Here is a 25,832-nt window from a genome sequence, read left to right on the forward strand (position 1 = left end):
AATGAAAAATGTTCTACTATGTCATAGTTCAAGCAGCTGGGCTCGGCTTCGTGTGTGTTATCAGTGGCTCGGCCTCGTGTGTGTTATCAGTGGCTGGCACACCGGCCCCTAATCCTTTCTATCTGATTCAAGGTTGCAGAACAACCCTCCCTCCCTCTGAGTAATGTCTGGAGATGGAGAACTTCAGCTTATAAACCCAACATATGCAGACTTTATGACCCTCTTTGTCCCTGTGTTCCAGAGCCAAGTTGATCAGATATGTACAGTATGTACCCTTCATGCTCTGCTATTTATTATGGTGCTACCCTAATAGCTGTCTCATCATATAGAACTGGACTTGGGCTCAGTGGTTCCTGAATGTGGGCTTAGGAACCTAACTTTAGACATCCATCTTGAAGTCTTGGTCTTAGAGCTCAATGCAAGGCACACCCCTCTATACAAGCCTTCCCTTCGAAGAATATTTTAAAGTGGTTGATAAGAATTTATCAGGGAACAATTGGGGAATATAAATTTGAGCAGCCCTGTGGCTGCTCTGCTTTAGCTTAAACTGAGGTCTATAACATTGTGTTTTAGCTTTTTCTTTCCTTCCTTCCCCCTCTTAAACTGCAATTTAGAATTGAAATTAAGGTCTAATGGCCTGCTTCTTCAAACACTTACTACCACAATCAGCCCCACTGGAGTCAAGGGGACAACACACAGACAGGTGTTGAGATGCCAGAGCAGAGATACTCAGACCTCAGTGGTTCAGGAGCCAAATTAGTGATCAACATTACCCAAAAGAGCTACAGCAGTGTGAATTCATTGTTTAATTTACTATAGTACTATATATTCATATTTAAACAGTAAGATGGGAAATATTTAGTGTGTGTATGTGTGTGTGTATATATGTATATTATTCTCACAGCAAAATGGCTGATCAAGTATTATTATTTTATCAACTACAATTAGTTAAGAACATAGTAAAAGTATCCTAGTAAAAGCACAGTGTTTTAATATGTGCTGCAAAGAGCCACAGGAGACATGTTAAAGAACCACTTGTGAGCCTCAGTCTGAGTATCACTGTGCTAGGATTAATACAGGCATGGCATAAGGCAAGAAGAGTAGTGGAAGTAGAAGGGAAGGAGGTTTACACCATATGAAGTGATGAAGTTACTTGCTTTTACCTTGTCTACATCATGTTCCACATTCTTATGGGTTATTTTAATTTGATTTGATTAAGCTGGTGCTAGATTTATGCTGTTTAGTTTCCTTTTTTTAGTAATTCACACAACTGGGATTGGGAAACTAGACTGATCAGTTATACTTCCTGGTTATAGTTGGTTTCACTTTCTGGTTCTTACCTCATACATAATAATGGCACCCTAAACTGAGAATAAAATGGTTAGCTTGAGCATCAGTAGAAGGAGGAAAAACTCCTAGGCATCAAAGATCTTGATTTTATGTAGCTGTCATCGTTATTAATAACATCAGTAAAACACACAGAGAGAAATATTAAAGAGATAACACAGAAGCAGCACTGATCTTAAATAATATGACCTAAGTTTTCCACAACTGGTTGCACCAGGGTCTCTTTAATTGTTTCTATGTCCTATTAAATAACTGGACTATAGCAACCAGTTTATTTTAATGTGTTAGCTCTTTTCCAAACCTGGATTTCTGGGTGTACTCAGCGGTGCTTCTGCTCCCACTGATGTTATGATAAATTACGGTGAGTGTAGCTGTTTACAGTACACTATGTCTGTCATTTCTCCAGTTGACAATGCAGCCTGCTACCAGCAATTGCAGAGGTTATCCATGTCAAAAAGCCTGGGCGCAGTTTGGGGGAGGAAAGGGGACATTGCCCCCCAAAACTGAAAGCCTCAGGCAGATGCAGAATTTCCCCCCACTCCCCCACGCACAGCTCCATTGGCCTGACGGGAGCTTCCCTCCAAAATAGAGAAGTCAAACTATGCTTATGACAAAAAAGCTTTAATTAGATGTTGTTTGGAATTAGAGGTCAGTAGATGATTAGCTGGTGAATTTAGGCTTGGTTTTGCTCATCCAATATCCATGATGAGATTATACTCTCTACCTTGGTTGCTATTCAAAAGTATTAGGAATTTTAATTATTTTGCCATCTACTTCTGAATTGATGCTAAGCAGTTCTCTGTGAATGTTGAGGCTGGATTTGGTTAATCGTCATTGGTTAGAAAAAACACATGGCATAGTTTCTGTTCTCCAAATGGTTGTGTGCACAAGTATTTCCAGCACAAATCTAAAATTCTCTGTGTGAATCCTTGTGCACTGCTTTGATGTTGTCATTAGTTATTATTTGTATTGTGGTAGCACCTCAGAACCTCAGCCATGGGACCCAGACCTTGTTGTGCTAGGCGATGTACAAATACAGCACAGTAAAACAGTTCTTCCCCGGAAAGCTGCTTATTTAACCCTTCTATGCACTTTTGTACCAGTAAAACGCAATCACTCAGCTGTTCTTGGAAAGTGAAGGCAAAAGAGGCTTCAGGAGGCTAAAGCAAATTAATTTCAAAATGCTATTGAACAGTCAGATTTTGTTTTTCAGTATTTACCCTGTTAAAATGCCCAGGTAGATGAATTGTTCTACTTTTGTGATATTTTTGCCTTCTAATGTGATGTTATTGCTTAACTTCTGGGTTTCAAAGATGTTGTTTTAGCGTAACTAATTTTGAGCTCTGCTGTTTTTCTCAGGTTCTCTGTCTTTGTGTCATGACCCCTGGGTCTCAAACCTGGGTCTGTAAGAGCAGTCAAGATCCGACCCTCCACCTGGCAGCATACTGACAGCTGCTTACCTAGGACCTACAAAGCCCAGCCCCAGTTTGAGGCTCTGCTGCTGAGGTCCTATTGGCAGAGTGGCAGAGCAGCAGATTGGCTCACAGGCCCTACTTAAGCCAGCAGTAGGAACAGGAAGCTGTTTAAAAGCTGAGCTCCACCCTGCTCTGGATTGTGTGCCATCCCACTCCGGGCTTGACTTCTGGCATCTGACTTGTGGTTCCTGACCTCCAGTTTGTCTCCTGGCTCTGACTCTCTGGTATCCTGACTCAGCCTGACTGTGGTTCCTGACTGGTGGTTCTGATCTCCGGGTACACTGACCCAGCTGACTCCTGACTTGTGACTGTGGACTCTGGCTCTGACCATTAGGTCTGGCTGCCCACAGCCCAGCCATCACATTTGTTTAAAACTTTTCAAGAGTGTTGCTCCACAATAAGAACATAAGAATGGCCATACGGGGTCAGACCAAAGGTCCATCCAGCCCAGTATCCTGTCTACCGACAGTGGCCAATGCCAGATGCCCCAGAGGGAGTGAACCTAACAGGTAATGATCAAGTGATCTCTCTCCTGCCATCCGTCTCCACCCTCTGACAAACAGAGGCTAGGGACACCATTCCTTACCCATCCTGACTAATAGCTATTAATGGACTTAACCTCCATGAATTTATCCAGTTCTCTTTTAAACCCTGTTATAGTCCTAGCCTTCACAACCTCCTCAGGCAAGGAGTTCCACAGGTTGACTGTGTGCTGAGTGAAGAAGAACTTCCTTTTATTTGTTTTAAACCTGCTACCCATTAATTTCATTTGGTGGCCCCTAGTTCTTATATTATGGGAACAAATAAATAATTTTTCCTTATTCACTTTCTCCACACCACTCATGATTTTATATACTCTATAATATCCCTCCTTAGTCTCCTCTTTTCCAAACTGAAAAGTCCTAGCCTCTTTAATCTCTCCTCATATGGGATCCGTTCCAAACCCCTAATCATTTTAGTTGCCCTTTTCTGAACCTTTTCTAATGCCAGTATATCTTTTTTGAGATCAGGGGACCACATCTGTACGCAGTATTCAAGATGTGGGCGTACCATGGATTTGTATAAGGGCAATAAGATATTCTCCATCTTATTCTCTATCCCTTTTTTAATGATTCCTAACATCCCATTTGCTTTTTTGACTGTCGCTGCACAGTGCGTGGACGTCTTCAGAGAACTATCCATGATGACTCCAAGATCTGTCTCCTGATTAGTTGCAGCTAAATTAGCCCCCATCGTATTGTATGTATAATTGAGGTTATTTTTTCCAATGTGCATTACTTTACAATTATCCACATTAAATTTCATTTGCCATTTTGTTTCCCAATCACTTAGTTTTATGAGATCTTTTTGAAGTTCTTCACAGTCTGCTTTAGTCTTAACTATCTTGAGCAGTTTATCATCAGCAAAGTCTAGGTCTCCTAGCCTTTGCCATTTAACCATGCAATACCAGTGTCAGTTGCTAATGCACTTGTTCATTATTCAGACTGTGGCAATGCCAAACAACAGCAGAAATGAAATACAGCCCTGTTTCACTCCAGTGTCTATGTTGAACTACTCTGTTGAACATCACACCTGTCCATCTGCCCACTGAAAAACTATGTTCCTATTGAGCTGATCTGGTTTTGTCATTCACCAGTCCAAAGCTCATGACAGTAGATGTCAAAAATGTCCAGTTATTTAGATCTAAAATCTAAATTATTTGTCTCCTGATGACAAAATGTCCTGACCAAGAGGTCATAAGGATTTCCTGCTATGAAGAGACTTTGTTTGTTTCATACAACTTGTTTGAGCATGCACAGTCAGAGACAGGGGCAAGTAGTGTTGAGCAAGAGAAGTTGTATGTTGACTCCCTCCTTCCATTTGTTTCTGTTCAGTGGAAAGAGGTGGGATTTAATATTCATATCATTAGGGTAATCTGCCTAATCTATCCATGCTGCTGCACTCATCAGGGTGGTATCTGTTCACCTCTGCACTGAGAACAACTGAAATTGTCTGAGGAAGTAGAAAGGAACAAGAAGAATAACATACAGACACTAACACATTGGTCATTAAAATGTAGAAATATGGTTTTACAAATAACCTCGGTTGGCATGACTGACTGATTGATTACAACCCATTATAGGAAGGTCTTCAGATTATCTAGAAATAGTTCAGGGTCTCTTATGTAAGGAGTAGTCAGAGATCAGGTTTGTTTAAAATAATCAAAGTAATTTGAAATGTCATGGGCATGGCTTTTCTAAGTTTGTTTCATTTTTATTGCAGCACTGAGAGTCCTTTGGTATTGTAAATGAATCAGATAGAATAGGAAAGAAATCTATGCATGCCAGAAAAGCAAGCATAATCAACAGTGACTCCAATATCCTGAATATGTAATATACATTAGCACATCCACCTGGAATCAAAGCTGCAGTTTATGTCCAGGCAGAAACTCCATGAGAAACTCAAGGAGTATTTTGCAATATAGCGTGGGAACAGTGCCCAGAGCAGCAGCACGCACACATGAGATATATGGAGCCAGTTCGGAGCAGGAAGTTCTTAAAGTTACACACACTCTTCCAGCAGGGCTGAAATTGTTCCTGAGAAACTATCCTTTGGATTTTTGTGTGTGTGTTTCTATTAGTTTAGTAGCTCCCCCGGTTTTGACCTCGCACTATGAAACTGGCATAGCGAGAAAACAGTTTGAGTTGAAACATTCATTCCACATTACGTGATTCTTGATTAAAAGGCCCATTCGAAAAATATTTAACCCTCTGACTTCCTCCCTGAGAATTCTAGACAATTCTGAGTTTTAAAGACTAATGGCAAATTGTGTCTAACTGGATGGTGAACACAGGCACTTTCTTAATCAGAAATAACTAACCAGTTCTCTTGCTGACAAGCCAAAGTAGAGAGGCCAAGGACTGATTGATTGGGAAATGAAAACAGAAAATATCCTCTGACTCCTAATGATGCTTCTTCCAAGTCAGGGTTGAGGCACAGTAGAGTGTGGGGGAAGCTTGCATTGCCATGTGTATAAAGACATGACTTCAGGGCTGTCATCCTCGCCCAGCACAAAAGTTCACATGGGAAAAAGATTAAATTTAAAAACAGAAAATAGATAAAACTGCCATTCTTAATCATCAACACAGCAGGGATTTGTTTTGTTTTGTTTTAAAAAACCCTCATACTTTAAAACAAAGTACAGTGAAAGCCATCGAAAGCACCACTCAAAGACCTAACAAAAATCAGCTGATTGATAAATCATGATGGATTGTTTAATAAATGTGGAGCAGAACGGTACTCAGTACATTGGGGGTTCTTTTAGAGTGGTCTCTAAATAAAGGAAGTTGCCAAATAAAGGGTGATCTTTTGTGTAGGTTACACTCTTCAGAATCAGATTCAATAGCACTAATATAACCTCAAACACAGAGTGAGGAATGCTGCTCACTGATCTGCTCAGGGTGATGGTGGTGGTATTAGCTCTGGCAGTGGCAATGTTAAACCATGTATTTGGCTCTTGGCAGTTAAAAGGCTATATTGGAATTGTTTCACTGACCAGTGACATATGTACTCTCAGTTACCACAGCAATGGATTCATACAAATATCTGATAGATCACAGCAGCACTGCTGCAACCTTTTTGGACAGGAAGTGAAGGATAGTTTGAGGTGAACAACTGCCTGAGTTGGAATGTGGCTAGGATACTAGAATTAATGCTGCTGCTTTGTGGGTGGTATGTCTGGGGATCTTGAATGATCAGCTGAGGCCAGAACTTTGGTTTTCCATTTAATCAGAAAGACACAGGGCCATCCTTAAACATTGTGGTGCCCTCCGCAGCCCCCTTTGTGGGGGAAAGGGGGAGGGCACCACAATGTGGTGTGGCAGGAGCAGGCTTGGGGGGCAGGGAGGAAACTGCCCCCCAGCACGAGCCGGCAGAGCAGAGCACATTGGGGCTGGGTCGCTCCACTTCCTGCCACCCGGTGATTGCAGGATTGGTCCGACCCCACACACACAGGGCAGTGGGAAGTGGAGTGACCCGGCCCCAACCCGCACCACTCTGCTCCTTTGGCTCACAGCCTTGGGACTTGGGGGACAGGGGGAACCGCTCCCCAGCACTCGCCGGCAGAGCGGAGTGGGTTGGGGCCAGGTCGCTCCACTTCCCACCGCCCGGTGAGTGCAGGGCGCGCCCGACCCCTGCTGCAGTCCCCTGAGACAAAGCTCAGGGGAAGGGGTGGAGTGGAGGTGGAGGCAGCTTTCCTGGCCAGCTCAGCCAGCTGGGGGACCCCCAAATTTCCTGATGCCCTACGCAGGTGCATAGTTTGCATATGGGTAAGGATGGCCCTGGAAAGACAGCCTCAGGAGCAAAGCACAGCACCCCCTAGTAACCCAATGAGACACTGCTTCAGTACTGACACACAGCAAATACTGCTTACATGCTCAATGACCAACATCACTGCTTTCTGCACTTTGGATGTGTCTCTTCCAAATACCAAGGTTGCCTAACACTAGTTGGTGTTTAAAGCTGATGGAACCAGGACACACAATAGTTTAGCTACAGGAAAAACACGGGGTCATAGAGTTTAAGGCTAGAAGGGACCACCAGATAATCTAGTCTAACTTTCTGTATATCACAGGCCATCAACATACCTGCACACTAACCCCACACTGAAATTAGACCAAAGTATTACAGCCCACAGGAGACTAGGCTGTTATGTGTTCCACACAGAGAATAGGATGGACTAAGGTGCACCAGTACCCAAGGCCTCCTCACTGGAGATTAAGTGAGATATACCCAGATAATCCTGGCAAGTGATCTGCACCCACCTGCTGCTGAAGAAGGCAAAACCCCCCAAGATCACTGCCAATCAGACTTATGGGAAAATTCCTTCCCAACCCCCTATAGGCTCTGAGCATGTTAGGCTCTGAGCATGTGAGCAAGAAACACTAGCCAAGCACTTGAGAGAGAGAATGCTCCATGCCAACTCAGAGTCCTGGCCCTCCTTGTTCAATTAGTCGTGGTTGTCCCTGATGTTTCAGAGGAAGGAGTTTAAAAAAACCCAAACAGAATACATTGGGGGAGAAAAGACCCCTTCCTAGCCCCTGCAGGTGGTCAATTGAAACCCTGAAACATGAGCTTTTAGGAACTTAAGACGTAAATCAGAAGTAAGCCCTAGGGCTGATGAGCCCTGCCCCCCACCATCACAAGGGACCCTGTCCTACAATAACACTCATAAATTTGTTCAGCTCCCTCTTAAAACAAATAAAGTTGTTTGCCTCCACAATTCCTATTGGGAGGGTGTTCCAGAACCTCTCCCCACTGATGGTTAGAAATTCTCTTCTAGTTTCCAGACGGAATTTGTTCATGGCCAGTTTATATCCATTTGTTCTTGTACCAGCATTGCCTTTAACTTAAATAGCTCTTCACCTTTCCTGGTATTTACTCAATCATATCCTCTCTCAGCCTTCTAGACTAAACAAGCTAAGCTCTTCCAGTCTCCTCTCATAAGATATGCCGTCTGTTCCCCTGATCATCCTAGTAGCTCTTTTCTGCACCTATTCTAGTTTAAATTCACCTTTCTTGAGCATGGGTGATCAGAACAGTATTCCAAATGAGGTTTCACCAGTGCTTTGTGCAGTTGCATTAATACTTCTCTATCTCTACTGGATAAGCCTCACCCCTACATCCTAGGATTGCATTTGCCTTTTTCACAGCCAGATCACGTCGGTGACTCAAAGTCATCCTGTGATTGACTCATACACCCAGGTCTCTCTTGTCCTCTGTCGCTTCCAACTGATGAGCCCCCAACTTGTAGCAGAAATTCATATTGTTAGACCCCAAGTGCATGACTTTGCACTATTGAATTCCATCCCATTTCTGTCACTCCAGTCTTCAAAGTCATCCAGATCTTTTTGTTTAATATTCTGATCCTCCTCTGTATTGAAAATGCCTCCAAACTTTGTATCATCAGCAAATTTCATTAGCACACTCCTACTTTTTGTGCCAAGGTCATTAATAAAAGATTGGTCTCAAGATTGGTCTCCTTAAGGAACTCTACTAGTAACCTCCATCCAATCGGATAATTCACCTTTCATCACAATCCATTGCCTTCTCCCCCTGGACTCCGGAATCCCCAGGATCAACTTGGAAACACACTTTCTTGTGCCTCTTCCCTCTCCAGATGTTTTAGGGAAAGTTTGACAGGCATTCCTTTATGTAAAATGAAAATATACATGGCAGCATATTGGGGGGAGAGGGAAGGGAAGGGGTGTAGGGCAGGGGTGGTGGTCCCCTCCTCTACTGGATGGAAACAGAACTGTTCAGCCCTCTGTGATAGAATCCATTCTGCTGACAAATAATGGAGGTTCTTTCAGGTCAGGTGACAGGGGACTGTGCTTACAGAGCAGGAAGCTGTGAGTTCTATCCCTACAGTCATCATCAAGTGCTGAATGACTCTGGTGTGCAGTAAAACAATAACCCTGACAGATTAGTTACAATATTCCTTTAAAAGTGTGTGTATGTTTGTGTAGGGGGGGGTTCCACTTTAATGTGCTACTCAAAAATTCTCGACCCTTTTCAGCATGATGTAGCAGGATCTTAGGAATTTTAAAGTGAAATAACAGTGTGGAACACAGTAAATTACTGGAAACCTGGATCACAGTCAAGCATGACATAATTCAGCTCTTTGTGAGAGTTCAAAGACGGTGTCTGAAAAGGCACAACCCCCATTTATCTAGTGAACTCTCTGAGCAACAAAGTACAGTTTGTCCTCCAGATCCAGTAAGCAAAACTCACATCTTTCCAAAATGACTAGCTACAGCTTGCTAGCATTTTGTATTATTGCCCAGAGTGAGAAAAACACACAGTGTCCATAGGAACAGTCTCTACAGTCATTCACTGTAACAGCACTCAAGGCATGTATACTTTTCACCCATCAAACTTAGAAAATGTGCAGCTTCCGCTCAGCTTGCTGTGGAGTAAACAGTAAGTGTCCCCTGTGAGATGAGATCCAGAGGCTTTGACTTGAAACCCATTTGGATAAAATGGAAAATGTGAAAAAATATTTTGTGAAGAAAGAAGGATTGGTCTAACTGCTCTCAGATAAATCAGCTCCGAGGTGTTTACCAAGCCTGTCAACTCATCTATCTGCTTCACATTTTGTTTTTCTCTCTCTACAGGAACCCACACTGATACACTTTAGTTAAGATAAACTGTGTCACTTTGTAACAGATTGCTTGAACCCATCACTAAGGAGATTAATGGCTGAAAAGAGAGTAGAACTGAGTTTTGGAGAGCCCTTTCCATAATCCAACAATCCCAAAATCTTTAAGAATCTGGCAGAGCAGGGACTGTGCATTTTAATTCAACAGCTGTTCTGTGCTCATCAGTAGCGTGCACAGCAGCTTACAAAATAGAACCTTCCTGATAAATTGGAGGGTAATCAGAGAAGATCAACTAAAATAATCAGGGACTGAGATGTCTGAGAACAAAACAGGTCTAGCTAAACACTGACTAAGCAAGAGATTGGGATGTAATTGAGCTGAATGCTCTGAGCACAAAGCAGGGTGAGGAACTGTTAAGCTGGTCCATGGGAGTGAGAGCAACTAGGAGAGATGGGGTGAATCTAAGGGCTTGTGTACATGCAGAATTCCATTGGTTTAACTCAAGGTGTAATTGTAAACTGAGTTACTTAAATCAGAGCAAAAGGCTAAGTGGACACTCCTATTTTGGTTTAAAGCAGGGTTCTTTGGGATTAATTTAAATCCTTTTGGACTAGGTTTTAAACTGCAGTCAGCTACTCTTAAACCAAAATATGAGTGTCTGCACAAGAGATTGCACTGGTTTAACTAAACTGGTTGAAATGTGTACATGGAGAAGGTCGAGAAAGGGAAAAATTAGGCTGAAAAATTCAGTCTCTAGGTTGTGAGTAGTCTCCCAAAGAAGCTGTGGAATTTCCCTCACTTGGAACTTTTAAAACTAGACTGAATGAAGCACTAGGAAAAGTGCTGTAGGGGACAAGCCTGGACTGGCTCCAGTGGAGAAGGACTGGATGGTCTTTTCCAGCTCCAGCATCTGGGGTTCAGTGAGTTTTAAATGAAACATGGGATGTTTAACTTTCATGTAGACAGCTCACCTGTGCCATTCACAAAAATAGCTATCAATGAATGAGGTTAAGAACTGCCTAAAAATGCATGGGAGGCTAGGAACTAGCACAGGGGTGGCCAACTTGTGCCACATGCAGCTCTTCAGAAGTTAATATGCGGCTCCTTGTATAGGCACCGACTTTGGGGCTGCAGCTACAGGCGCCAACTTTCCAGTGTGCCGGGGGGTGCTCACTGCTCAACCCCTGGCTCTGCCACAGGCCCTGCCTCTACTCCATGCCTTCCCGTCCCCTCCCCGAACCTGCCATGCCCTCGCTCCTCTCCGCCCCCAGAGCCTCCTGCACGCCTCAAAACAGCTGATTGGGAGGGGGAGGTGTTGATCGGCAGGTCTGCTGGTGGGTGAAAGGCGCTGGGAGCGGGGCTGGGGGGAGCTGATGGGGGCACTGCTGACGTATTACTGTGGCTCTTTGGCAATGTACATTGGTAAATTCTGGCTCCTTCTCAGGCTCAGGTTGGCCACCCCTGAACTAGCACCGGTGTGCCACCGACATTCAGCAGCTCCAGGGCCAAATTCAGATCTAGCGTATGTAGCTGCTCCTCCAACGAAGTCAATGGAATTGCAGTTGCTTGTGGCAAGTCTGAATTTGATCCACCGTCTCCAACCTTGACATTGGATGTAAGGAAATCCAGTTGCCATCATCGGCTCGGCAATTTCACAATATCTTTCCATTGGCCCTTTTTGGCAATCAGTTGGCCATTCCAGATAATAGACTAAGTTTGTTTAGTTTGGTTTGGTTTGGTGTCTCGGAAATGGACTGTTTCCCTCTCATTCCAGACCTGACATGAATCACATGCAGAGGGAGATGATCATCTGATTTTCTTCTCCCTTCACAATCCATTTGATATGCATCTGGGAGAAGTTATGGGGACCATGCTAACAAGATCTCTTTAACAGGTTCCAGCTCACATCAGAACTCTGGATAAGACTGAAGCCCACATAACTCAGCATAAATGCCGTAAGCTAGAGATGGGCCTGAACCAAAATACTGAATACAAACCCCTTTGAAATGTAGAGGGTTTTTGAAATCAAGTTCTGAATTTTCTATGTGGTTCCCAGCATTAGCATCCTCTGTATCTAAATCCTGGATGCCAACAGCCCTCAGCTTTGGGGTGCTGGGTGTTGTGGTTTAAAACCATCTCTATCGTAAATGGAAACAATTAGCTTGTGTTTTTCATGTATTGATCCAATAACACTTTGCAAAGGTGGGTAAATATCCTTATTCTTATTTTACAGATGAGGAAACTGAGGCAGAGAGAAGTTAAGAGACTTGCCCAAGCTCCCACAAGTCTGTGGAGCAGTTGGGGATGGATAAATAGCCTTGTTTATTAAAGTAATAATAATAATAATTAATAAAAAAAGACTTTCAGCTCACAAACCAGCTCAGCCCTGGCCACCTAGCACTGCTTGTCCATTAATCTCTTGCTTCAAATATGCATATAAGAAGCTGTGTGCTGAGTAAGAATGGAGCTATGGTTTTCTTAGTGAAGTTACTTCTAACCAAATAGTGTTGCAAAAGTATCTTAGGCTGTCCAGCCCTCATTGATACTGTCTTATAAACAATGCAACATAAATCTCCTCTTAAATATGTTTGTGTGAAGCACTGAAGACAGATGAGTCACTGTACTCTTGGATTAATCCATAACAGTTACCTTCAAATCATTAACTCCTGCTGCAGGCCTGTGCATGTAAAAGCATCAGGATTGTATTGTACCTCACAGAAATATCTATTTATTTCCTTAGTCGACTCAGAATAATAATTTCTTGTACAAGGATCAACCCCAACCAAATCCCTAACCTGGCAACTCCCGAGTTCTCTGAAAGTTTGGAACAGGATTAGTGTTTTGTGGTTTGGTCCACCTCCACTTATAGGCTGCTTCTGCATACAATGCACAACTAATGACGCAACACCTGTATGGCCTTGTGGATTTATGTTGTATACACACACACAAACATATTCAAACCAACTGCAGGCAATAAGATTGGCTCAGCTGCTTAGTGGGCTTTGTGGGAATTGCTCTGAGGGTTAATTAACTTTATTTATACAGTTAAACTTTTTTTTCTACAAACAACGCTAACAAAACTAAGATCCTATTTTAAAAAAATCACGTGATGAAGGTTATACTGCGAGATGCGCATGCCGAGACACAACGCAATGAGCTGCTGCCAGCCCAATCACACTTCTCTATCTTTTTTGATGTTTTTTTCTCTCCTGTTGCCATGTGAAGACCCACATAAAAATGGGGGAAGCAGACTGTAGTGAAACTAACTAAAGAGTGCTGTCAAAGTAAACAACCTGAAAAAAAAAAAAAGAGAAACATATCTTTTTCCTCCAATCTTTCAGTTACAGTCAACCCAGGTGTTACTTGTAATAATAAAAATAAAAAAATCAGAGAACTGTAATTTTTTTACACTCCCTTTAAAAAGGCACTGTAATGATAAAAATCATATTTGAAAAAATCGTTCCCATTGTTATTAATAACTTTATAACATAATTTAAAGTATCTAATTTGAATCTCACTTAGTTTTCACCATTTCTCTTTGTTTGCTTTTTGAATTTCACTTAGCTAGCACAGGATAGGGAAAGTAGTCTAGTGGAGTTTCACTTTCTGTATATAGTCAGTTTCATACTCCTGTTATCATGCTTTAGCTCCTTAATGTTTGTGTTTGGGAATATTTACATCCCAAAACAAAAACCCAAGACATTTCTCTTCACTTCTCTAGGATTTTAAAAATCTTTTCTTATTAATAAAACCTAAATTTTAGGCATAAACTACTTGACGGTGTCCCCCTTTTAAAAAGTGCATAGCTTTTGACACGTTATTGTTTTAAACACAGTTTCCAAATTCTTGCTCAGAAATATCCATTCTATAGGTCCTTTTGCTGAAGGAAACAGAGGATGTTTAACTGAGATCTTTAAAAACCAATGTGTCTATTGAATTTTGAGGAAATAAAGACATAAATATCAGCTTGCTTGCTTGCTTTTTGAACTAGCTGTCAGCTATGTCAAAGTGTAGTGGCAGATTTCCCTTTGGAAGACAGTGCCTGTTTCAAACGTCTCTTTAAGTCTTGCATGTTTGGAGACTTGGGCCGGATGAGGTGGAGCCCTCTCCTTTTTTCCCCATTGCAGCTTCCAATCATCCTGCCCACCTCCTGGCAAAGTTGCTGGAAGGCCTCATGTACCCCCTCACAGTTCTCCCGGGCTGACACTTCGCAGTAAGTGCCACCCAGCTCATTGGCCAGTTGAAGCCCTTCTCTGGAGGACACCTGCCTGGCTCGCAGCAGGTCTCCTTTGTTGGCCATCAGAAGCAGGGGGATGTTGGCGTTGGGGTGGATCTTGCGAATGTGCTGGTACAGGGGTCGGATGACCCGGTAGCTATCGTAGTCTGTGATGGAGTAAACGAATACAAAACCATCCGCCCAGTAGATTGAACGGTTTATTTGCTCCTGGCAGCAAATACTGTCATTATCATCCTGCCATCAAAACCAAGAGATGAGAGATTAGAAAACAGAGAGTAAGAAGCAAAAAAAGCTACCATCAGACAGGGCAGCAGCAAGTGATCATACAGCACTGGGAGCAGGCAATTGCTCCATTTCATCACATTGCTGCTACTTAATCTGACACAAATACAGAGCAAAAGGCAACTCTGACTGCTGTTGAATGTACCAGGTCTAGGATGAAATACCATGATATGTCAATGGAATATGAATAGGATCTGGCAGCACAGATAATGGAGTGGAGACCAGGCTGTTGTTCGGTGGTTAAAAAATGGTCAGAACATTGATGCTTTGTTCAAATGGATTTTGTATTTATTGAATCAGTATTCAGCACCCCTCCCCTCTTTATCAGGGGTGATAAATGGAATCATCAAGGTTAGAGCCAGAAAGTTAGACAGAAAAAAACTGTCAGATCATCTAGTCTAGCCCCACTTATCCAAGGAAAGGATTGTTCCCTACAGTACCTTCTTTAGTGCCTTTTCCGGTCCAGTGTTTAATGTCTCAAAGGATGGGGTTTCTACCATTTTCCTGAGGAGACTTTTCCACTGTCTGATGGATCTTACCATCTGCAAGTTTCTCCGGATATTCAGACTAAAAGATTTTTTTAGAAAAAGTAATCTACTGCAAGTGATTGTTCACTGGAGCTGAAAATAAATGGTGGCCTGAACACTGATTACTTTCTCCAGGAGGCGGTGGATTTCTGATTACTGTTAGCTGTCTTTTTGTCATGTCTGCACAGTCCAAGAGTGCCCATATCAGGTGTTATAACATCATTGCTCCTAATCAGGACAGGAATAACAATCACCAGGGGAAGAATGCAAAGGAAGCTGATGTGTTACTTTTTGGCCTGTGTTGTGATCTGTTCATTTCTAAGTATGAGGTTTTTTTTAGTAAAATCGATTACTTTTAATATCTTTGCTGGGGTTTTATTCTATTAGATAGGGAGATTAGCATTGCATGTTCTTATCTGGCAGGCTTGGTCTGATAAGAAATGTTTCTGCCAATATTATAGGCTCTTTGAAACAACATACAAGTCCTTGTAACTTCTTTCACTCTAGGTCAGATCCTACAAGGTACTAAGCACCTTCAGTCGCCACTAACGTCAGAGGGAATTAAAGTCTCTTGGAACCTCTGGAACCTAACCAGGGGATGCTCAGCATTTTGCAATGTCTGGCCCAACATCTTTTGCCAAATGAAATTCTGGGAGTCTTATCAAATTATTGAACGGCCCAGTATGAATACATTTGTCCAGAATAAACTGGCATAAAAATAATCCATGAGCTAATTAGCTAAGTGAAAGCTGTAGGACAGACCCAAAATCTAATCACCCTAAATTAAAATTGAACTTCAGCAACCTGTCAGACCCTTCCCCATTACTAAAACATTGTTCTATCATATCGACCATTCATATGGTAATTTGGTTTCTTTTTTTCTCTAGCATGAAACACCGGGAAAAATCATCAACAGTTTTTTTGACAGATATTTAACTTGTCAGATTCAACAACAAGAAAATAGGAGAAAAGGACAAAATGTTAAACCCTGGCTGTCTAAGGTTGGCTCCTAAATCCACATTCAAGCACTTAAATAAAAGTGGTCTGATTTTTCAAAGGTGCCGAGCATGTGCAGCTCCCATTGGTTTCAGTGGGGTTTGTGGGTGCTCAGCACTTGCCCCAAATTGATCACTTTATTTAGGCACCTAAATATGGGTTTAGGAGCCTAACTTCAGGCACTTGGGGTTGAAAATGATGGCTTAAATGTATTATGTAATAACTGATCAGACAGCAGGAGGAATACTGTAGGCAAAACTAAAAGAGCAATCTTTGCTTAAGGGGGAGATTTCTCAAAGGTACAAATGGGAGTTGGGGGCCTAACTTTCAATGGGAGTTGGGTCCCTAATTGCCCTTTGTACCTTTGAAAATTTTTTCTTTAGTTTAGACCACAGACATTGGAGGCAATGGCTCAAAAAATCTAATAACACCTCATCTCTTCCATCTCACAGTGCCATCACACTTGATCCCATGCTGTGTTTGGATTTTTCTCATTAGTGGTGCTGTGGGATGCACACAGCAGTAAGGCCATATCATTGGTACAGCAGCACCCTAAGCCATTAAAGAGTTGAGATACTCATGGATCATTTCCACATGGAATGCAACTCTCGGGATATAACAAGTGACCTCTATTTATGTGAAATGAATTGCTGGGTCTCAATCCAGTTCCCGCCAAACAGGTGTCCAACCTCACAAACATTACAGTCACACCTAGAATGAATAGATATCTTCACTGTCAGTTCAAAGGTTAAGGTGCGTGAACTCTCTGGTGCCCCAGGTCAGCACATTGGCAGGGCAGTGTGTGGGGAGAGGGGAAGCTTGCATGGTTACTGTAACTGATCTGTATATAAGTAGCCCTCCTTTGTATCCCCAGGCCCCTTTCACCAGCTAACTCATTTTAGCAGGGAAAAGAACTAGTTGCTATAAACAAGGATTTGAAAACTTCTTTGGAACAGATGAATGCAGCTTTCCTGAGCAGAAGTTCTCAGTTACAATGGCTGGGCCCAGCCAGCGGTAAGATAGATGTGATAATCCTCAGTGGAATGTTTTATTCACAAAAATAGAAGACTAATAAGCTAGTTTGTTTACAGACATGTCTCCTTACAAATTAAAAACTACACACGGTCACTGGCTATGGATATTTCAAGTAGCAATTAATCATTTAACAAACCCAGTTATCTGTCTGCTTCTGGTTTTTTTTAAACATTAACATTTCCGATGTTGTTAGAATTCTGAGTAACTCCACATGACTCTCTCCAGAAATCACAGCACACAGATGTCAGAGTGCAAGTGACTCATTGTAGTTCAAGGATCTCCTTAGAAAACACATGAACACAATCTAGTCAAACATCCTTTTGATGGCTCAATTCAGAAATGAGCCCTTGAAATCACTTCAATTACACCATTTGGTGCAAACACAGACCCAAGGTAAAAAGCTTTTGTGGGAATTATTGAAACAGTGCAGGGCTTTCACTGGGACAAAGGAAATGAAGCCTCCCATCATTAAATTAGAAATAGTGCTGACTCCAAACCTCAGAGGTAACACCTCTGAATGCTGCAAAATTCGGCCCTGGTTCCAGAAATCAAAACTCGGGTCAGTGTCGAGTCAAAATAGTGAAATCTGAAAAATGATTTTATATCTGGAGAGAAAGGAAGGGGAGTGGACCTCCTTCACGCTCCCTCCACTCCCAGGATAGAATGAAAGGTGGATTCCCTTTATTATGTATTTATCATGCTTCCCTGGTTACAGTGCCTAATTTCTGTCAACAGGGTCTCTGGGTGATAGTCACACCTGTGCAGAGAGCTAGTACCAGTTAATTCCCACTTAAGCATTATTTTGAGGGTGTAAGTGGCACATAAGCCATATGCTGGGCCTCTGCACAGAGGTGAATTTCATCCTCTGAAAATGATAGGGCTTTTAGTTAGGGCTTCAGACTACAACATACCTTTTTGATCCTCTGCCGTATTTTTACAAATAGAGGGAAAGACTATACTTGGCAATTGATGTCATTCTGTACTTTGTGTCCTTGATAGGAGAGCTTCTTTTACTAAATTTCAAAACCACTAAAATCATGGGTTCAACTGAAATCAAAACTTTGAAAGGTCAAGTTCTGTTTGGCACTAGCAAAAATGTGAGATCTGGGCTTCTGCATGCATTTTAATTCTTGTTTTATTCCTCTGGAAGCCTTACAAGCAGGGTAAGAATTCCTTTCAAAATAGAATATTGTTTGCATAGCACAGACTTCTGCTTCATGAGAAAAACGTGGTTTTTAAATAAAATTTCCTTGGAAAAATAGTTGTTTATAAAAAGAGAATTTTTTTTTAATTTCTCCCCACAAAATCTGACCAAGTTTCCAAAACATTTTGTAAAGGGTTCTGGAGGTTTCCCTGCCTTCCTTTTGTCATTGTGGATGATGGTAGCATTCAGAATGAGTGATGACCAGGATGTATGTTCCTCCATTTCACCCACCCACCACCCCCATTCTAAAAAGGCATGGGACACGATTGGTTGGGACTTTTGGCTTTTCACTTAAACTAATTTATAGTGATCAAAGAAAACTCAGATGGAATCCTGGATTACAAGAGATTTCCTGCCCAGCTCTGCAAACTCATGATGGATAACTCAGCCAGGACACAGAGAAGCATCTGTATTTTCAGGTGCATATCTAAACTAAACAGGATCTTCAAACCTTTTCAGGTTTGACATGAGAGAGGATGAGATTGATAATGGTGTTTGGATTCAGATATATGCTAAATTAAATCTGGGTTTGGATTTGGTTTCAAGGAAAAACCAAACCTAGGATTTGGGTTCAGTGTTGATGAAAATGCACTTAATTTTGGCCCTAAATCTTAGAAACTTCATGAAAACAGTTGATCTTGTGAGAGTTCCACCATTCAAGGGGAAAATATCACAAAATTTGATGCTTCTGTGAAATTTCCACCATTTTGGTCTGCTTCCAAACCAGCTCCAAAAAAATAGTCAGTTTAGCACTGCTCTTTACTGCTCTTTAGCACTGCTCTTTTATGCTCTTTTACTGCTCTTTAGAGGTCCCTAGCCAGGAATTATAACGAAAACACCCTAAAATCTGGTGGGGGGTTGGTGTGATGGGGCTTATCCACCTCATGCACCTGAGAAGTAAGGAGTGGTTTAATGCAGATACTAAGAAGGCCCCCAACTGGAGATTTCTACAGCTGCTATAAAGACTGTCACTCAGAAGGAAGAGAGATTTGCTCTGGGAGAGGAGGGTCTAACCTGAGCAGCCAGATTGGCCTCTGGACAGTTGAGAGTTCCTTCTGCTCATCCAGGGACAGGAACTCCTGGCCAGCAATTAGATTAAGCAAAGACTTGGTTGAACCAAGCTAACCCTGCAGCTTTATTCCTCAGTTTAAGCTTGGGCTGCACTAAGTCATTTCTTTTGGCCTTGATTTAACTTGAAAGGAGCCTGACTTAAAGGAGTAGGTGAGGCAGGGCAGAGGCCATCTGAGTTGGGATGTCCACATTTGGGGTTCTAGTTCGGGCACATCTGCTAATGACAAGAGTTACGTATAGGGGAGACCAAAGAGCTGGCAATTAACAAAAGGCACCCACTGTATTCTGAAGCATAAATCCATTGAGCAGACATTTTACCTCCAATGAGACAAAGGGTGTATCCTGCACCTGTAAGGAGATCTGCTCTCCGTCTATGGTGAATTTTCTTGAATACAAGGCACCTGATAAATAAGTAAGATAATTAGAGACAGTACATGTAACGGAGAAAAAAAAGTAAATCCAGTCAAAATCAGAATATTCTAGTCCTGAGTCCTGGGAATTATATGGCACATAGGTCCCAGGCTAGCCCTTTACACAGGGGTGAATTTGTGTGATTGGTTGCCCAAGTAACATGGTATTATATATGTTCCTTGACTGGGTGTTTCCACCACCCTGGGCTGTATCTAAATTCTTCATTTTTAAACTCTTTATTAAAAATTAAATTAAATTCTTTATAAACTACTTTACCCATGAAACAATCAGGCCAGATTATTTTATGTGACATGTTCAAAGAGCAACACAACAGTTTCAAATCCAGAATCCATTTTCAATGGTTGCAAATACTGGCCTACGATTTCTCCTGTGACTCACATTACTGAGGAATATCTGTTCTTCTTTCTGATAGATGACTTTTTCCTAATGATCTGCTACTTCTTTTGGAATGAGAGAGGACAACCTGAATGGGATTTCTGTGCCCACTTAAAATAAGCCATTGATTCCACATAGAGTAGCACTCTTCTATAATGCAGATTGGAAGTACTTGTAATCACAAGTGAATCAGGGAATTCACTGTTAAAGGAGTGAGCTGTTTTCCATGGATTTCTACTGTAAGTGCAAGGAAAAGCATGCCAAATACATACAGTATTGTAAATGGAGCACACAACCATGCATTAAGACTAGAAAGTTCAGGCTATTATTATGGGTCTGCAGAATCTCATCAGTCAGACTATGGTTCTGAAACCCCCAAAGTAGGGATAGCATGTATCCAGGTCCCATTTTATCCAAATCACTAAGGTTCAGAGCATGAGGGCTGGATAAAAGTTTCTAGGCTTGGCCCAACTTTGATCAAGACAATGGAGATGTTGGGTTTGAACTATATTTGTTTTTGTATTGCAGGTCCAACAACATAAAGAAAGCTTAGGTTTGGGGTTTATGAAGTATCCATGGTTGACATAATGACAGCTTGGAAACTGATGTCCTCTTTGTTTAGCTATAAAACGTAACACAAGTGACATGGTGGGACAGGCCCTTTGTGGCCCCATGCTAAAGGCCCTACTACACTAAGTTCTGGTTCTACTACACTAAGAGCCAGTAAAGGAGCAACAAAGGTGGGTCCTCCAGGCCTGCCTACCGAGGCTGCACAGAAGCAGCTAATCAGGAGGTGCCAGGCCTTAGCAGAGCAGTTCCTGGCTGGGACCAGAGGAGCAAGGCAGGGGACTCTTCTCTGGCCACAGGAGCTCAAGAAACAACCAGAGTGTGGTTCTGGCTGCATTTGCTTAAGCTGGGAGAGAGAGAGGACCTGAGAACTTTAACCCTGCGGTCAGGGATGAAGATAAGGGGGCCAGGTGGGAAGAGGTTCAATGAAATAGCAGCAACGAATTGAAGTGAGTAGTACATGGCTGCTGTGCATAGGGTCCCAGGATCGGAACCTGGAGTAGTGGGTGGGGCTGGGTTCCCAGGCCAAGTGATGTAAACCCTGAGTAGAGGACAAGTCTCATTGGGAAGCCCGAGTGAAGGGCTGAAGTTAAAGGGCCCAGAGCTGGACTGAAGACGCTAGCGAGCGCAAAGAGACTGTTTCATTTATTGGACTCTTTACTACCCCAGAAGGAATTCATTTGGACTTTGTGACTTGGCTGGAGGGCCAAGCCACTGACAACATGCCAAGTGAGGCCAACAACCCATGGGACACCAGGAGCGGGAAAAGGACTGCGGTACCGCACACAGCAGCAGGAGGCACTCGAGAGGTGAGAGCCCCTGTTAAACACGGCTAAACAGAGAACTACAGTCTCAACAGCTGTCAGCGCGGCACTGTTCAGTGTTCATACTGTCCCAGTACAAGCTTCACTGCTACTGCCTAGGCAATATGTTTCAACTCTGACCTGGAGGAATCCCCTCCAGGGGAAAGCAGGGAGTTGACTCTTCATGGCCTATTGAGTCCTTGGCCTCAATTCAGATTACTTATGAACAAGCCAATAAGCGCCAACTGTGGTGCATGTGAACCTTAGTTTAAAACGATATATCATCCCTGTGAGAAATGTCTCTAAAATTTGGTTCACAGAAGCAGGTATATTTGCTCCAATGGAAAAATATCTGAGCTCATAGAAACGTTTAGAATATGAGGACATTCACTATGGCAAAGTTCACTGCATTTGAATCCAGCATTAAAATAGTACATTTTAAACCTGACTGCACTGCATGAATAACTTTTCTGTGAGCGCTATGAAAATGTGTCAGATGTTAAGCTGGAAAAGATTGTGCTGTTTTATGGGGAGATACCTAACCCCTGAACCAAGACCAGCCAATATGCTATTCCTACTCTGTAATATATCACAGGGAAAAGTACAGGTACTTCCAGATGCTGACAGTGTTCTGCCTTATATCCAGCCGCAGGAGAAGCATAGTCATGTGATTACAGATTTACTAACACCTGTTTCTTATCTTTAGCATATTTGTTTCTGCTCCAGTATGGCTGTAGGGCTGGTAGCTTAATGGAAGAAAAACATGCAGTTCTTAGCAATGTGTCTGGTAGCAATCCATTGTGAAACTTAGAAATCTAGCTTGATTGACAGTGTCTTGCAGGAAAGGTGGAGGAAAAGAAAGAGAAGCAGTACAAAGACTGAACTGTCAAGGTTTATTTAGGGTCAATGGAAGGAGGCAGTCAGTAAAAGCTTCCAGACCATCACTCACCAGACAGGCGAGTAGATCAAAGGCTTCTGGTTCTCCACCATCCCTATTTCTGACTCTTCCTTCTCAACTCAACATGTATCTCCCAAAGCAAAACAATTACAAAATCACTGGTTTGAATCCAGCCCAGCTTGATAGTTCACCCATAGCTGTTAGGTGGCCTACATGTGAGATGAGTTAACTGGTCTCAGTACAGTTCCTAGTGCACAGGTATCCACTTTACAGACCCTGCTAATACAATGGGTGTCCTGGTGGGCAGAGAGGGTGTGGAGTAAATGGGTCACAGCATCATACCCTCTGAGACAAGGGTGGCCAGCCTGAGCCCAAGAAGGAGCCAGAATTTATCAATGTACATTTCCAAAGAGCTCAGTAATATGTCAGCAGCCCCCCACCCGCACCCCCCCTCCACTTCCAGAGTCTCCCACCCCCCCCAACCCCACTGATCAGCACCTCCCCTTCTCTCCCGATCGGCTATTTCATGGCATGCAGGAGGCTCGGGGGTGGGGGGCGGAGGAGCGAGGGCACGGCAGGTTCAGGGGAGGGGTCAGGAAGGGGTGGAGTGGGAACAGGGCCTGTGGCAGAGCCAGGGGTTGAGCAGTGAGCACCCCCCGGCACATTGGAAAGTTGGCGCCTGTAGCTCCAGCCCCAGAGTTGGGGCCTACACAAGGAGCCGCATATTAAACTTCTGGAGAGCCGCATGTGACTTCAGAGCCACAGGTTGGCCACTCCTGCTCTGAGATGATCCCTGTGGGTCAGGATTGGAAAAAATAGCAAGGCAAAGTGGGGAAAGCTTCCATTACCACTGTACCTGTCCTGGGTACAGAGGACTTCAATCTAGGCATTCTACATCAACACTAAAGTCCCTGAAAAAAGCAAACACATAGGACAAAATTCTGGGATGACTCTTACACTCTAGTGAAATCCCATTTACTTCACTGGGGTTGCACAGGCAGGGTAGCATTTGGCCTCTATTGTTCAGTTGATATATGAAACATTCCTTGATTCTGCCTTTAATGTAGGTATGTCCCCAAGCCAATCTTTCCCTCTGAACCTTTTCCATCAGAGTGGAAATAATACTGACTAAAAGGATCGTAAATAACGAGCCTTTGATTTATTGTTTTCATAGCCTGAGGCAATTATCTGGAAATATGCACCTTATGGGCATCTAACTGCTTCACTTTCTTGTAATACACAGTGATTGGAAAAGGAATCTATCTGTAATGCCGCACAAGGAAGTAGACTCACCAGTATTGGCCTCATAGTCTCCAATAAATCTTTTAGTGAGAAAGCGCACAACCAGGGCTGTAAAACAAGGAAAAAACATGGGCCTTTAATCTGAGTCAATATCAGCCTTTGCAGAATGCATGTAATGTCTTACTAGCTGACTTAGTGTAGCACCAAGATAAACTTTGTTCATATATTACTCTGGACATATGGGTCCATTTTTGCCCACATAGGAAATTATTTGGGGCCAGAGTATGATACCATCACTCTGGGTTGCCAGCACCCTGTCTCATGAGTTGTCCCACTGATTTTAATCAGGCTACTCATAGAGTAATGTGAATGTCAATGAAGCTATCACAAGCTACCCTTTGAGCTTAAAATAATTTGATGAACTAAAACAAAGCAAATTCTTACAGTACTACGATGGTTCACAGTACCAAGTTTAAGACCTGGTCTATGGATATCAGAGATCAGAATGGATGATCTAGTGGTCCCTTCTGGCCTCAAATCTGTGAATCTATTCATTTTATCCAATGGACAAACTGCATGTGCTGTGCAAGTGATCAATCTGTAGCAAGTGGGAACTTCTTGCTCATCTTAATTTCTGATGGTTTCAAAGATCCTAGGGCTAGAAAGCTTGGAAAACATTTTGCTGTCTCTTGATCTCTTTCTGAGAAGAACTGTGGTATTTTTTTTTACAGTAACAGCATCTTATTTCTATAGTGCCTTTCATCCCAAATAGTTGGCAAAATTAATCAACTGACAAACAATGAAGGGTCTGATTCTGCAAGCCCTATCTGCACGCAGCATTCCCACAGACTCCATTTTTAAAGATTATTACACCCACCACTGACATGCAGCTCCGTCTAGTCAGCTGTTTAACTATGCAGCTATGCCACTATCTTCAATGAGCTACTTTAAATTTCTATACAAGGGGGCTGCTTAAATTTTACTAAGTGGAAGCGGGACCTCAGATATAGTAAAACAAAGTCTGTTCCTACTAAAATTTGCTTATTTGTGAAATCACAATCCACACATACAAAAACTAAATTTCTAAACTAAACTCAATTTCTCTCTCTTCCTTGTCCCCACCCCAAATCATAGAAAAATATGTGGAAAATAATACTTTTTTCATCCATAGATTTCAAAGTGGTACATACCACGAAGGCAAGTATCATTAGTCCCATTTTTCAGATGGGGAAACTGAGACACAGTGAAGTGACTTGTACAAGATCATACAGTAGGTGAGTGGTAAAGCTGAGAATTTAATGCAGGATTCTGGACATCTACTCAATGTCCTACCTACTTGACCATGCCACCTCACTTTTGAACTACATATATTGAATGATCTGATCCATCTCATTGAAAATTCTGAGCATTTTTTAAAGTGGTAATTAAACCTATACAACAATTACAGTCTGGAGTATATACAGACTCCGGTCAATCTGACCATAAAATGTAAATACAGTTACATTGTAAATACAATCAAAGCCCTGTGGACTTACCTGTCTTGCCAACGTTACTGCCACCAAGTACAACAAGCTTGATGATTTTGTTGGGCACACAGTCTAAGACAGGATACTCGGGTATGGGAAGCAAGAGAAAGTTAGTAGAATACTGTGACATAGTATTCTGAGAGATGAGTCGCATGCCAGAACTGAGATCTGATCAGCTCTACTGGGAGTAGGGGGAGAAAAGGAAAAAAAAACTTCTTTGCTTCTTTTCTAGGCTGTAAATCCTTGGATGGATAAGTCCTCTCATTTCATTTAAGTAGCTTTTTAGGGAAGTATCAGAGCAGCTGGCCTCTTCTTTCCGACGATTCTGCTCAGACAGCGACTTTGCAAAGCGGAGGGAAACTTTCTGTTCAACTCCAGTGAAAACTGACTCCTGCATTCCTCGGCCAATCAGAAGTCAAAACGTGACATTCCACTAGAGAAGGCATAAAGTGTGTGCCTCCTATGAACCATGATCAGTCTGTTGCTTTATCTTTTCTCGCTGCCTGTTCTACGTGCTGTACCTTGGCTCTGAGCTGAAAACACATCCTTCAATTTTTTTAATCGTCATGATGGTTGTTTCAGCAAGATATGGCCACCCTGAACTGTCCTGGTGAAATTGTAGTTTGAATAATTCTGTTCTGCCTATCTGAATTCCCTTTTTACTTTCAATTGGACC

General features: G+C 42.5%; 1 protein-coding gene across 1 annotated transcript; it reads right to left on the reverse strand.

Moving 5' to 3' along the window:
* Positions 1–12,978: 12,978 nt before the first annotated feature.
* Positions 12,979–25,532, reverse strand: LOC102929463 (ras-like protein family member 11A-like). Its single transcript, XM_007060172.4, has 4 exons — positions 25,166–25,532; positions 23,682–23,738; positions 19,632–19,714; positions 12,979–14,432 (listed from the first exon to the last, which is right to left on the reverse strand). The coding sequence occupies exons 1-4, from the start codon at positions 25,308–25,310 to the stop codon at positions 13,965–13,967; spliced, it is 753 nt and encodes a 250-aa protein (XP_007060234.1). The 5' UTR covers positions 25,311–25,532; the 3' UTR covers positions 12,979–13,964.
* Between the last annotated feature and the right edge of the window lie 300 nt (positions 25,533–25,832).

This window comes from Chelonia mydas, chromosome 9 (genome assembly GCF_015237465.2).
Source record: "Chelonia mydas isolate rCheMyd1 chromosome 9, rCheMyd1.pri.v2, whole genome shotgun sequence".
NCBI classification, from domain to species: Eukaryota; Metazoa; Chordata; order Testudines; family Cheloniidae; genus Chelonia; species Chelonia mydas.